Below are 14917 nucleotides of genomic sequence, written 5' to 3' on the forward strand. Positions count from 1 at the left end.
CTACAGCCCAACCTCCTGATTCATCTGAGGGATATCACAAACAACCGCTTCAACAGCAAGGGCCTTATAACACACCCCCAGGACTACTCCCAGGACTTCTAGGGCAATATCCGATGACAACCCAGGCCCAATGGGAATACAAGCTATACCCTCAGCAAGGTTTTCAGCAACCCCTACTAGGTCTACATTAATACTAGGGACAAGCCTATGTGCTAAACATGGCACACTAGAATTTCAACCCTCCACCCGGGATGTATCCCAACATCTACGGGCAATATCCCCCAGCACAACCCCCTATACCCAACAGCACACCGCTACTCCAGCACCAAGCGGGACCAGCCAGTGTACCTTCAGATGGGACAGTCAGGCAAAATCCACCGCTATATCTGACGGCGCCTACACAGGCACAACAAAACACCCCGCCCTACTCCCAGCAATACACAGGTTACACGCCGTACAACCCGTAATACCAGGGGATAAATACATACCCCACAGCTATTCTAAACCAGCAAGCCAACCAGGACATGGCGATCCACTCTTTTGTCTGAGTACTTACAGAAGCCCTAAGAACGACCCCAGCTCTAAGGATATCAACTACGCCCCACCAACCACATATGATGGTAAACCCGGCTATTAGTTACTTCTACCCGGATGCTGACACAAGACGACACGGAACTGACCCTATATTTACCGACAATGGGGTGATAGTACACCGAGAAGTCGAAACTTGGATACAAGGTGTTGACCTATACACGGCAGACCTAGGCGAGGCCTACCAGCTATGCAGCAACATACACCTCTATCTTTGAGGTGCTGCCTGCAACTGGTGGGACTTCCAGCTGCTAGACTTAGAGAAGAACAACCTGAGGGCTAAAGGATGGGCTGCAATTCGGGAACGAATCCGACTTCGGTTTAGACCTTCGCTAGCAGACGCAGAAAAGTGGTTCCAGGAACATCACTTCACAATGGCTATGATACATAGTGACAGGGACCTACGGTCATTTGCTTAGGACTGTTTTAAATACGCAAGGGCATGGGGAGACTTACAGCTACGTTAGTGGTTAACCCGGTTCTACTGAAACCTCGCCCCCATATTCCGACAATTCCTCCATGAGCCAACGGCAACAGACACTATTGACTCCTTCCTTACGCTGGCAGAGGAACGCCGGAAGGCTATCCGGGAAGCCCACTTGGCGGCCCCCACCAGATCCGCGTTCGTCAGCACGGAGGAAAGTGAAGATCACCACACCACGACTTCTTTAGAGGAAGCGTACTGGGGCGCTAGACAAGACCAGGACCGGCGCGCCGGAAGCTACCCCCGTAGCGGGGATCGACCACGTGAAAGGTGGAACGACAACCGTAACGCTGAACGGCAACCAAACGGAGTTAAAACGCAGCGGATACGGGATGATAACGCTGGACACCGCACCCAACACGGAAACGTAGGGACGGAACGGCGACCCCAGGACAACCGGTATGACAAACCACAGCGACGGTACCAGCCATGGCAGGACAGACGCCCGTTCCACCAGAACGACCGGGGCAATGGCTGCAGATACGCGTCATACCGCCGAAGGAATGGGTACGACATGGATCGCGCCCAGGTCGTGTGGGAAGACGATGAGGACCGAGACGAACGCATTGATGAACTCGTTGACGAAGGCTACACACTCGATATGATAGGGGGAGATCCCGAGAACGACGACGAGCATAACCTAGTAGATTCAACTGTTAATTGGACGGACAAACTAAAAACTGATGCCTAACGAAACAAACCCACACTACAACCGGGGATATCAGCACCAGACGACATACCTCTATGGACTGACATAGAGGATTACCTGCGAGGCGCGGAGGGAGACACTGAAGCCACATTGGCTACAGACAGCACTCACATCCCACCCGAGATCACTCTCGGAAACTCCGCCAACTTCACAATCTCAGAAGGACAGATTCTTGAAGCCCCGGTGCGACCCGACCCCAAGAGGCAACGCCGCCGACGAACACATCTCCGAATTAACGTGCGGGCGGACCCTGACGGCGAAGACCACTCTGTCTGTATTGATACAGGAGCATCCACGATTCTCGCGGACAGGCAGTGGGTGTCCCGATTCGCTAAAAAAGCTTGGATCCGTCCGATAGAGCCACGAGCGATGAAAGCAGTCAACTCCTCGTTTGAAGTCAACGAGGTGGCCACGTTCGACTTCTACCTCCTAGGGATCATCCGCGATACCAACGTGATGGCTTACATCACAATTACCGCCGGATTGGTTGATGGCCTAGGAGCTAAACTTCTCCTTGGGACACCATTCTGCGACGACCACGGCGTCGTAGTGGACTTCAACAAGAAGTTAGTCACACTCCGCTCGGCCCAGGGGATAAACATACCAGCAACCATTGAGTCCCGCTTCCTAGTGACCCGCAGAGTCACAGCCGCAGCGAACTTGACAATACCGGCAGGGGTAGTCCACTTGGTCCCAGTGGACTTCATCCCACTCCCCGCAAAGGAAGCAACCGATGGTACACCTGCCGCATATACGTTCCACGCCACCCACGAGTTCCTTCTCGAAGCAATAGTGGACCATCACACACCACGGCGTATGCCTATTTTCAACACCTCAGGCCGGCCAATACACGTACGCCAGGGCGTAAAGCTGGGAAGATTGGTCCCATACAGCGGGAAAGAGGTGGCCCAGCTGATTGATGAAGATGATCTGGACGAGATAGCTGCCATGGAATGCGTGAACTTCACGGATATACCCGAGAACATCATGACTGCCATCCACCAGCCGGAGCAGCCAACAGATCGACCACCGGCATATCGGGAGCCACCGTCATACGGCATATTAAAGCCACGCACGTACCTAACGAAGAAAAGCAAGCTGGGCGTGGAAATATGCGCTGACGACGAGGATTTCGCCCTACAGCTCCTGGAGTTAATCGACCAGAACGACATATACAAGGATCGCGGGATAATTCCCATGCCGGATGAGGATAGGATGCGCATCAACTTACTAGACGGATGGCAGAACCAGAAGCAGAACATCAAGCCATTCCCACTTGGCCTGGAAGACTGGAGATTCCTCGATGAGGACATGGACAAACGCCATGCAGCCGGGAAAGCCGGGTGGATGATGCAGCCAGCGGCAATCGCCTGTCCCCTGTTCATCGTGTGGAAATTCAAGGAGGACGGGACCAAACACAAGGGCCGGGTAGTTAGTGACATGCGCCCCCTCAATAGGTGGGCAATCCCAGACGTATACCCACTCCCTGACCAGGAGGATATTATGGGAGCACTGCGCGGAAAGAAACGAATCTCGATGTTCGATGCATCTGGGTTCTTCCACCAACTTGGCGTGTACTTAAAACATAGGGACAGGATGGTAATGATAAGTCCTAGGGGACTTGAGTACTCCAACGTGGTCCTGATGGGATTTAAGAACGCTCCAGCTTATGCCCAGCGGTTTATGGATAGACTGTTCCATGAACACCGCCACTTTGTCAAGGCATATATTGACGATATCGTGATCTTCAGCGACTCCGAGGAGCAACACCTTCAGCACCTGGAGGTAGTCCTGCGAATATTGGATGAGAACCGGATCCATATTGGCGCTTTAAAATCGTTTATTGGGTTCCCATCCGTGCAATTGCTTGGATACGTCGTGGATGGAGATGGAATCCGGAAAACAGATGACCGTATAGCTGCATTCCGGAAACTGGAGTTCCCGCGAAATCTCAAGGCACTCGAGATGTATCTCGGAATGTCAGGGTGGTTACGCCACGGGATACCCTGGCATGACGTGATAACTGCGCCACTTCAGCAACGGAAAACCAACATGCAGGCACAGATGCGGGAGAAAGGCGACTTACCCAAGAAACTATCCCGAGCGACGCGGGCAGCTCGCTTCGCTAAGGCCAAGTTTGAGCCAACAGAATCAGAGCTTGAGGCATGGCGGGCCCTGCAGAACCAACTTTGCGACTAAACCGTGAGACATCACCACGACCCTGAGAAACCCCTCTTTTTTAAAGTCGACGCTTGTCTTAATGGGTTCGGCCTTATGGTGTTCCAGCTGGATGAGGAATGGGATGGCGCAAAGATCCCTGGCAGGGATATTGCGTAGAAACACGTTAGACCTATACTTTTCCTGTTACGGACCACTACAACAGCGGAAAAACGTTTCGGCGCCACTGAGGTAGAGGTGGCGGCTGTAGTCTGGGCTGTAAAGAAACTCAGGAAATTAGTCTAGTCAAACAGAAACGAGGTGAACATCCTTACCGACCATGCGGCGACGGTCGGGATTGTCACCTATACCTCGTTGAGGACCATGGACCTCAATAAGGCAAACCTTAAACTGGCAAATGCAGCGAACTACCTCTTGCAGTTCAGGCTGAAAATCTTCCATGTCCCGGGAAAGCTTAACGTGGTCCCAGACGCGCTGAGCAGACTGGCCACGACGCGCCCGGACATCTCGGCTAGGTTCCCACACCAGGATGAACTGGCAGATATCAATGACGAAGACGACGTGGATGAACCCGAGACAGCACACCTAGCCACCACAGCAGGCATGCCATCAGGAACGGTGACTGCAACGTTCACCCATATTCCGGAAGAACTCACACGTAAGATTGTAACAGGATACCAAGGTGACAAACGGCTACGCAACCTGCGCGCTATAGTCTAAAAGATGGAAGCAAGTAACATCCCCTACATCTCCCCGCAGGAAGCAAGGAAGTTAGCGGAACAGCTGAGACGCAAAAAACCGAGATCGCATAGGAGAGTGAAACCATACATGATTGACGAGAAGGGACGCCTATACCACCTTGCATCTGACGGGACGCGCGAACTCTGTGTGCCCAAGAGCGTGGCAGTAGACGTGCTCGCTCTCGCGCATGACGCGAAATTCCACCTAGGAACAGACAGGATGTTAGCTGAACTCCGGGGCATTTACTTTAAAAACAAGAAACGTGCCGTCAAACGGTATATTGCATACTGCCCAACGTGCCAGGAAAATCGAACGGATCGCACGAAGCCAGTGGGTTCGCTCCAGCCTATCGTTACACCCGGCATCCCATATCACACCATCACAATCGACTTCATTACGGACATGCCAGAGACCTCCTCAACGGCCTCGTTCTGGATGGTTCCTGGCTATAAGGCGTACGATAGCCTGTATACTGTAACATGTAAGTTTAGCAAGAAGATCTTATTGATTCCAGGAAACACAAAGTACAAGGCCCGGGACTAGGCACAGGTACTGATCCGGGTACTTCTCTTCTGCGACTGGGGACTTCCCAAGGAAATCATTAGCGACCGAGACCCAAAGTTCGTATCGGCCGTATGGGGGGGGATATTCCACGCCCTCCGCACCAAGTTACTTGTGGCCACAGCCTACCACCTGCAGACAGACGGGCAGAGCGAGCGAACGAACTAAACGGTCGAAATCGCGATCCGATACCACACTTTCACCGACCCGGAAATACTGTGGACTGAGATCCTCCCGTCACTTCAACACACGATCAACAACGCGCTATCAGTCACTCTGGGATGCTCCCCTAATGAGTTGACGCTGGGATTCCGCCTACGAACTGTGATAGACGTTGTTAGTGAAGCGGATACGCCGACAGAGTCTCTGGACGTACTACGGAACACATACTAGAAAGAAGCGTTGGCGCTTATAGACGCAGCCGGGCTTATTCGCAAGGAACGATATGACGAGCGCCACCAACAGGTGGACTTCGATGTGGGAGACAAGGTGTACATCCGCCTCGGCTACGGGTACTCTCTCCCAGGCAAGCCGAAACACAAGTGGTCCCTACAGAGAGCAGGGCTATTCTAAGTGATCTGAAAAGCAGGACCGCTCGCCTGTGAGCTCAACATCCCCAGCCACTGGCGAGTTCACCCGGTGATATCTGTGGCCCAGCTATGGAAGGCACTACAGGGGGAGGATCCCTTTAATCGCGAGGTATCTCCCCCGGAGCCAGTTAAGGTGGACGGCGTACTAGAATATGAAGTCGAAAGGATTGTCAAGAGAAGGATCAGGTGGCGACGCGGCAAACACCCAGCGCCCGAGTATCTCGTGCGATGGCGGGGATATTCGGTAGCGGTGGATACCTGGGAACCTCGTGAGAACTTCAACGCTAAAGCAATGGAGGAGGTAGATGAGTATGATACCGCGAATCCTATCGACTGGGCAGTGGAATTCCGTAAGAAAGGCAAACTACAGTCGGCCTTAGACAACTTCCTGGCGGCAACGAAGCGAGAAGCCAGACAACAGCCTGGACAATAGAACCAGGTATAAAGAGATTGTTTGCGGCCGGATTGCGAACTACCACCTTTCAATAAGGTCAGCTTCCCTTTCACTTCAAACAATCCCTTCAACAGGAACAAAGCTGAGGGATTATTCTTACCAACAACAACGCGAACAACGCGATATTTCCAGCTAGGCGGGGGTAATACGGCGGGCGATAAAATAAATAGTAGATCGCTGCGCCAGCCGTACTTGCCTACTCTATCCTTACTCAAACTCCGCTTGGATTCACAGCTCCTGCCGTAGTTACGTAGATTCACCGCTCCTGCCGCAACTGCCTACATTCACTGCCCCTTCCGATATTGGCCCAGCACGGTTATTTATCCCCACCTACAACCACTACAACAACTTTCCTTTCTACAACCAACCTCTAGCAGCAGAGCCGCGAGAATCTCGCGATATCTACCTTTTCTTTTCTTTCTATTCTGCTACACCCTATTTCTCCCTTTGACCTACACAGTAGGCACGAATATTCGCGTGCGTCTCTACCAGTAACCCGCGACGCGACCCAGAATGAGCGGTAACCGTCAATACCAACCTGCTCACCTGCCCACCAACGTGGCCGGCAACTTCGACGAGGCGGCATTCGACTTCGAACAATTCATCGCGGAAAACAAGGCTCAAATGGAACAACCAGTCCATAACGAGACCGCGTCTAACGCGCAAGATGACGAGCAAGTCGAGGAGACGATTATGGACAAGGAGGACCTCTAGGTCCTGACTCCGCCCCGGCCTCCTGCGGGAAACGAGTCCGCTCGCGAGGAACAGAGCACCGAACACGCGGAGGGCACCGATTCGGCTAAGCCCTTGTTCCCCAACCTGAGAAGACGCCACTACGCCCAAGCTAGTGGGGCCTAAGATCCTGAGGACAGTATGGACGATCGCGAGGATACCGAGACCGACTCCGATCAGGAAGACAACCGGTCTAATGACACCGACAACGAGTCGTTTGAGGATCGCGAGGACGAACCGGTCGTCTCGGGTGCTAAGACCCCCAAGACCCCGAGGAACGCGCGCTCGCGAACCCCTGCAACACCCAAGGGTCCCCGTACCATCCAGTACCCAACTTACGAGCAAGCTAAGAAACGCGCCAAACAGGCGTTCAAGACCAACCCGAACCCGGAACTTCACATCGAAGTTTGGAACTGGATTGAGAAATTCTACGAGTCTAAGGAGTCGTGCAAGCGCCCTGGCATTACATCGGTCGCATACTTCCGTACGGTCACAGACAAGATCGACAAGGTTCGCAGAGCGTACCTGAAAGGTGAACCATGGACAGAGTACCTCCCCACGTACGCCTAGATCCTCGGCGCAACTTTCGTGGAACCACCCGGCAACCTTAACGCCAGCATCGCCGGCACCCTCCTTATGGTGGGACGACTCGACCTGCTGACTGCCGCTCAACTCGAGTACGTTTACATCAATCCGGCGACTCACAACGTTGTCAAGGAGCTCGACGAGAAAGTCGACAACGTCGTCCAGACAACGGCGGCATATGAAGAGCGCATCAAGACGCTGGAGACAGCGCTCCAGGGTGCCCTTGAGACCGTTAACAAGCTTTCCGCGAACCTTGACACAGCCAACGCGAACCACATGCGTCTAGGCAACGACATTGCGAACAAGCTTATCCCCAAGGTCGATAAGAACACTGTGGAAATCAATAAAGTCTCTACGTACGTTAATGACATGCAAGAGGCCGTACGCGAAGGGTTCGAGAAGCACAAGGCCACCATAACTGGCATCGAAACCACTGTGTCGGCACTCAGCAAGAAAGTCGGCCCGGCGGCCGCGCTTGATAAGTTCAAGAAGGGCCTATTCGCTGACCTCGTCGCGAAAGTCGACGACATTGCGGGGAAGGTCGGCACCAGCCAGGCGAAGCGCCCGGCAGAGCCAGTGGAGGAAGAGGAAGTCCGTGAACCGGCGCCCAAGAGGACTCGACTGTCGTTCGTGTGAGGATCGAGAGAATATATGGGACTTGTGAGATATTTCGCGTTTGTACATGAAGGATACAGGGATCGGTTGGAGTAATCGGGACGATTACCTCTCAAAGGAGGGGCACTTGTCAACGTCTTTTCGTCTAAGTCAACCAGGCTTGGCATAGGACACGTGATGGAACACGTGACCGCGGTGTATATAGACAGATACACGCCAGAACCCATGGGGGGGGGTTCAACCTTGAAGATATCACTTTGCTTATACCTAGCTTTCACTTTGCTGCTTGTGTTGTTTGGTCCTTTCTGCTCTGTTTGCCTGATTTACGTTGGCCCTCTATTCGCGACATCTCACGATCCCTCCGGGATCGATCCCGTCCCCACGACAGTCTTACCCCTTCTAGCAGATCCGGAACGGCTGCCAGAAAGACTGTGACACCATGCGTATATTCTAACATAGCCATGATAGTTATTCTTTTAGATCTACTCGCAAATTTACTTTATGTTTATAATTGTGTTGTTGCGTGCCGCCTCCCGCGAATACGGCAAATGGAGGTGGCGCAGGGAAAGGGATACTGTGCATATCCCTTTGGAACCATTTCTCCCTTCGAATTCCGAACACCATTTGGGCCTTCCCTGTGCTCCCTCGGACGAAAGAGCATCATATTTGTTTATATCTAAGGAATATCATACCCTGTGTCTCGTTCGTTTGATCATCACAGCACAATCTGCCACTTTGCTTACTGACGAGAGCACTTTTGCGCCAGGCCCAGCCCTCACCTTTTTGAACCGTCGCCCTGGATTAAAATGGTGAATCGTGGTAACTTAGGTGTACTGGTTCGAATCACGTACAATGATTCACTCGAAAAAATACGCAGCTGGCTCCCTGAAGCCGAGTATGGCGCCCCGCGCAGCCCCCTACTCGAATTGAAGCCACCACGCCGCTATTATACTGGCTGGGGCATACGAAGCCTGTTTTGGGCCACGATACCATCCTTTATCGCTGATACTTGGGGGCACGCTGGCGACGACTCAGTGATCCCTGAGCCCAATGAGACGTCGTATCTTAACGGCCTACGCGGAATCGCATCACTTACTGTCATTATTCAGCACAGCACAGATGATGTAAGTGATAGCTAGGGCTTACATGCCCATCTTCCTTCTTGTCGGCCTCACGGGGGCATTAGCGGTTCCGACTTGGCAAATAAGAAAGCTCCTTTAGTCCTCTGCTCTGATTCCGCTCTGCCGATACCGTGCGCAAACACTAACGTACTAATTTATATTACGACATCGACTAACATGCCTCTGTATAGTACTTCGATTTCATAAACCGCGGCTGGGGTGAAACAGAAAAAGACTATCACCTGATACAGTTACCATTCATCCGGATATTAACCTCCGGAACCTTTATGGTTTCCGTCTTCTTTATCATCAGTGGATTCGCTCTGACGTACGGTCCACTGAAGAAGTCTCACGCCGGAAGGGGTACTGACGCGGTCAACTCTCTCCCATCAAGTCTCTTCCGCCGCCCATTCCGGCTCTTCATTCCCGTCATCCCTATTGTCGCAGCTACAGGCATATTGATTCATTTCCGGGCATTTTACCTACATTTGAGCCCCAACACGTTGGAGCCTACGCCAGGTGGTCTGTGGGCAGAGGTGTATTATCTGTGGCAGTCACTAGTTGGCGTTATCTCACTTGGCGCCTCCACCGTAGTACCCCAAGGCTGGACACTGGCCGCCGAGTACCAAGGATCACTGCTTGTGTTCTTGTGCTGTATGGCTCTTGCGCGGGCTTCAGCTTACGTGAGGGTTCCAATAATACTCCTGCTGCTGGCTTACATCTTCAACTATGGTGTACTGCAGCAATGTCTTTTCCTTGTGGGGATGCTTATTGCGGAGGCCCGGCATGTGCGGGCGAAGCTGCCGGCGGACCTGCTGGGAGGCTGGGCTCGTGCTACCGTTGCTGCTGCATCATGGTACGTCCTCATTCTTGCCTTGTTTTTCGGCGGTTTCCCAAGACATGGCGACGGCCTCGCTGCCGCCGGATACTCGCGGTTCAGCTGGATACCTATGGGAGGCATGAGCCCGGAGCATTTCTTTCATTTTTTCTCATCTATAGCGCTTGTTCTTGCGTTAGAGAACTTGCCGATCGTACAACGCGGCCTTAACGCGCGTTGGGTGCTTTACATTGGCGAGATTAGTTACAGTCTCTATCTAGTCCATTGGATCGTCTGTAAATGCCCCCTCACGAAGGGCCTAACGCTCCGGCTAGTGGGGGCTGGGCATAGTCTACTGTTTGCTTGGGCCGTCGGTTTTGCTAATACGATGCTGCTGTCCTTATGGTTGGGGGATATATACTGGAGACTGGTAGATAAAAGGTCGGTGCGATTTGCACATTGGTTGAGTGATAAGTGTGGAATATAGAGTGCAGGATGTAATATCTATCCCAAATATATATCAGTTTCTTGGAGACGTAGTTTAAACCGAAGAAATATTGAAAACAACCGTTCATAATTGGATTCCTAGCCCATTTTCTCCTCCACTAGTCATGTCGTCCAGACACAGACATTACACGGGCAATGTCCGAGGCATCCTCATCTGAGCAATATACGGGTTGTCGGGGACCTGTTGGCAGACTGCGCAATTACTTATGCACACATTTATCCCCATATTCAAGACCAAGCCCGGCCCACAGAGAGCGGTCTCCGTTTCCCACTGTCACTGAGAGTAGCTGGAATTATCTTGAGTACTAACGCAGAATCAGTTCTGCTGACGTCACGCCCTTGAGTGGGATGATTGTCGCGTGTTTGTATCCTTCATGCTGGGCGAAACGTCACTGGTTTCCATTATTTGAAGTGCGGGGGTGGGACCAAACCACTCATTTAAAGGGTGTTGCACCATTATTAAAATCCAACTGGAGAGTGAACTGTTCAACACGAAGATCAAATCGTCTTAATTTTTCTACTCTCAAATTCTAAACTGGTTGCCAAGATGCAAGCCTTCCAATTAACTTCCAAAGGCAGCTTGGACCTCCGCAAAATTCCAATCCCTAAGCCTGGACCCGGGCAGGTCCAGATTCAAGTCAAAGCAGCTGGATTATGCCATTCAGACTGTCACATAATCAAAGAAAACAACCCTGTGTTTAAGAAACCCCTCACTCTGGGTCATGAGGTGGCAGGGCTGATAACGGCAGTCGGCCCCGATGTGGTGGATTATTGCCCCGGCGATCGCGTTGCTGTGGCTCTCCTCGCGTACCCCATAAAGATACGAGATCTGAACATGGCTATTGGGCTTGGGTTTGATGGTGGTTATGCCGGGTATGCTCTTGCACCGGTGGCGCGATTGGTTCGAATTCCAGACGATGTACCCTTTTCTCAAGCTGCGGTCGCGACGGACGCAATGGCGACGGCATATCATGCCGTGGTCATTGAGGCTGGTGTAAATCCAGACATGACGATTGGCATTATCGGGATCGGTGGTCTGGGGATGTCAGGCCTAGGTTTTGCAGCGCTGAAGGGGGCCAATGTGTACGGAATCGACATTGTCGACTCCAAATTCAAGGAAGCCAAACGCCTGGGAGCGCAAGGCTGTTTTAAGAGCGTTCACGAGGCCAAGGATGTGGCGTTCGATGTCATCGTTGACTTCGCTGGCACCGAAACTACCACAACTTCGGCTCTCGAATGTGTGAAGGAAGGGGGGAAAGTGGTGGTTGTAGGATTGGCATCAGCAAATTTCACAATCGGGAGCTATGCTTTGGTCGGATGCAGCACCACTTTAGTCGGATCATTTGGTGCTAGCGAAGACGACTTGAAGAACGTTTTCGAGCTGCTGGCGAACAAATCTATTGAGCCGGAACTGAGAGAGATCCATTTCGCAGATATCCCCGCCGGACTTGAGGCCTTGGACAAAGGCGGGGTCCAAGGACGACTCTGGGCGGATCCGAGCAAAAATGGAGTAGGTCACAATAAGTTGTAAAAACGAATGTCAAGTTGAACAAACCTCGAGATCGTAGCTGAAGAATAATACAAAAAGTTCTTTCATGGAGGTACAGCAGAGCTGTGCCAGGAACCCATAATAATTGCTTCTCTCATTCGAGAACTAAACCTACCAGCGATACCAACTCCATAATACAGAAAATACAGATATGGAAGGAGTAAATAGAAAGAGCAAGAGATTTCACAAGGGTGGAATGTTGGCTATGACCGAGAAGCGTCACGGATGTGTGTGACGTTGGCTATTGCATACCAACTGTCTAAATTCAAAGAGTAATCGTTATAATTAATTTCTAGTTGGAATTTCCTGGAGCCTTATTTGTTAATTTGTATCGTGCTTTAAACAAAGATCAATAACGCGTCGTTTACAGAACAACAAAGATGGATCTGTGATGTGGTCTCGACGTGCATCCCCATTGGTTGACATGAGTGTAGCTCAACACCCCATGTGTATGTTGAGGGCAGCTCATAAGCGAACTGCCGCACCCTGTCGCGTGTAGGAGTCTGTCTGTCTGTATTTGGGTGTTCCGAGATCGTGACCAATTAATTCTCACTACGCCTTCCCCTACCCCTGTCACACTCACAGCCTGTAGCTCCCCTCTTCCCTCAGCCTGATTGAGCTTCGTCTCTTTCCCCTTTCTTCTAGCAAATCATCGCGACAACTCACATTCTCAGAGAGCAACACATCAATAGATCAACTTCAGAAATCCTGCGCGACGAGATGAGCACCAACAACCAATACAATTACTCGCCTCTCTCTGGTCCACGATCGACGAGATTGATCATGCTGTATCCCAGCAAAGACCTCGACGTACCCCTCAGTTGCAAACTCGTGGAGATTGATGTCGACAATCCTATACCATACCAGGCTTTATCGTATACTTGGGCAGATGAAATTCCCATTGAGCCTATGACTGTAACTGCTGACAGTGATGCGTCTCATCACCCCCAAACTCTTCTTTTAACGCCCAATTGTGCGGCTGCTCTACGACTGCTTCGCAAACGCATCAAACCCAAGCAAAATATTGCAAATATCGGGCTTTGGGTTGATGCTATCTGCATCAATCAGTCTTCGAATGATGAGAAAAGCTTGCAAGTTGCTATGATGGCAAGCATTTATAGAGAGGCAAAAGATGTGGTGGTGTGGTTGGGTGACGAATGGACCCCACGAACTTGGAGAGATCTCCTGCCCACTCAGATCATCGGGCCTTTTGTGAAAACAAATTTCATAGATGTTTGGGGTCCATTCTCAAAGCTCCTCAGACCGTATATCTCTAGACGGCTTGACTACAGCATATATACAAGGTTAGGGTTTTATTACCTAGCTATTGCTCGGGCAATAACTAAGATATTGCTCAAAGGTATGTGGCGATCGCGGCATGGCGGCCCTTACTGCACAATTCTTTATACTTCGGAAATCCTAGGCATTCTCTTTCTACCTCAACACTCACTTTGCCAGACACGATGGAGATTTACTAAAGAATGTTTTAGTCAGCCCACAGGATGTTCTTTACCATATTCTGACTGCACCCTACTGGTCCCGTACGTGGACTTTGCAGGAGTTTGCACATCCTTCCGCTACACTTCTTTGTCTTGATGCAAGCCTTTGTCAGTTTCGTCGTCTCAAGGCACTGTCGAAAACGAGTGCATGGGCTGATCTCCACCCCCAAACGAGCATGTATTTTCATGCTGTATGTGTTCAATTTCTCGGCAGTACTGGCGAACTAAGCCTTCTGGATTTCTGGGAAGGTATCCTCGGCAAGGTCGCAACTGATCCTCGAGACAAGGTATTTGCGGTACGAGAGCTATTCCCGCATCTCCTTGGCGAAATAACCGTGGATTATACTCGGCCCGTCGAAGAAATATTTGCCAACGCTACAAGGATTTTGATTGAGAAGACTCGAAACCTCATTACTATTTTCTACTCGATAGGGTCAGATGGTGCCGATAAACTCCCTTCCTGGGCAGTTGACTGGGCTCCCAACCGCGAACGATCCGAACTGTATCATTGGTCAGAATCAAGGATAGACTCCAACGCCTGCCGACTAGCTGCATCTTCAATTTCATTCTCGAGCTGTGGCTACACTTTATACCTCCTCGGAAAGAAGATAGGCCAGATAGGAAACTGCGTCGGCGAGAAGATTGGATCTCCTAACTTAGCGTTGGGCACCAACTATTCGAGGCACCCACCCACCGCTCCTGTGTCATTTTTCGAAGCTTTGACATACTTTTTATCAACAGCTGAGGAGCCCTGCGGGGCAGTTTCTCCAGGATCTCGACTGCGGAACGCTTGGGACCTACTACTTTGGATACTCGCGTGTTACCCATGGACCAACAGCTTGTCGAACAGTCTGGGTATTAGCGGAGGAACAACCGACGTCGACAGCCTGATCCAGGTTCTCAGGAGTAATGACATAGTATGCTCTATGCTACTTAAAGATATGGAAAATGGTCGGTTTTTTTTCACAGCCGATGGACGAGCTGGAGTAGGCCTTCACACCCTGCGCCCGGGGGACTCAATTTGTATTTTTGCTGGAGTTGATGCACCATTCATTGTTCGTCCGAAAGGATCAAGCTGGGTACTCGTCGGTCCAACTATCGTTGATGGAGCCATGAACGGGGAGATGTGGACGGATGACGAGGACGAACTCTCAACCTGGGAGATTATTTGACAAGGAGTGTGC

At 51.4% G+C, this 14917-nt stretch overlaps 3 protein-coding genes across 3 annotated transcripts; all 3 read left to right on the top strand.

Moving 5' to 3' along the window:
- Positions 1–6821: 6821 nt before the first annotated feature.
- EsH8_IV_000301 (uncharacterized protein) lies at positions 6822–7022 on the top strand (the record flags this gene model as incomplete). The annotated part of the gene is made up of 1 exon (XM_083265191.1): positions 6822–7022. One exon carries the CDS (start codon positions 6822–6824, stop codon positions 7020–7022), a length of 201 nt encoding a protein of 66 aa, XP_083124086.1.
- A 159-nt stretch (positions 7023–7181) lies between these two features.
- On the top strand, positions 7182–8261 carry EsH8_IV_000302 (uncharacterized protein; the record flags this gene model as incomplete). The annotated part of the gene is made up of 2 exons (XM_083265192.1): positions 7182–7600; positions 7658–8261. 2 exons carry the CDS (start codon positions 7182–7184, stop codon positions 8259–8261), a joined length of 1023 nt encoding a protein of 340 aa, XP_083124087.1.
- A 2971-nt stretch (positions 8262–11232) lies between these two features.
- Positions 11233–12216, top strand: EsH8_IV_000303 (chaperonin 10-like protein; the record flags this gene model as incomplete). The annotated part of the gene is made up of 1 exon (XM_083265193.1): positions 11233–12216. The coding sequence occupies one exon, from the start codon at positions 11233–11235 to the stop codon at positions 12214–12216; it is 984 nt and encodes a 327-aa protein (XP_083124088.1).
- Between the last annotated feature and the right edge of the window lie 2701 nt (positions 12217–14917).

The sequence above is a fragment of the Colletotrichum jinshuiense genome, chromosome 4, assembly GCF_051148585.1.
Source record: "Colletotrichum jinshuiense chromosome 4, complete sequence".
In the NCBI taxonomy this organism is placed as follows: Eukaryota; Fungi; Ascomycota; class Sordariomycetes; order Glomerellales; family Glomerellaceae; genus Colletotrichum; species Colletotrichum jinshuiense.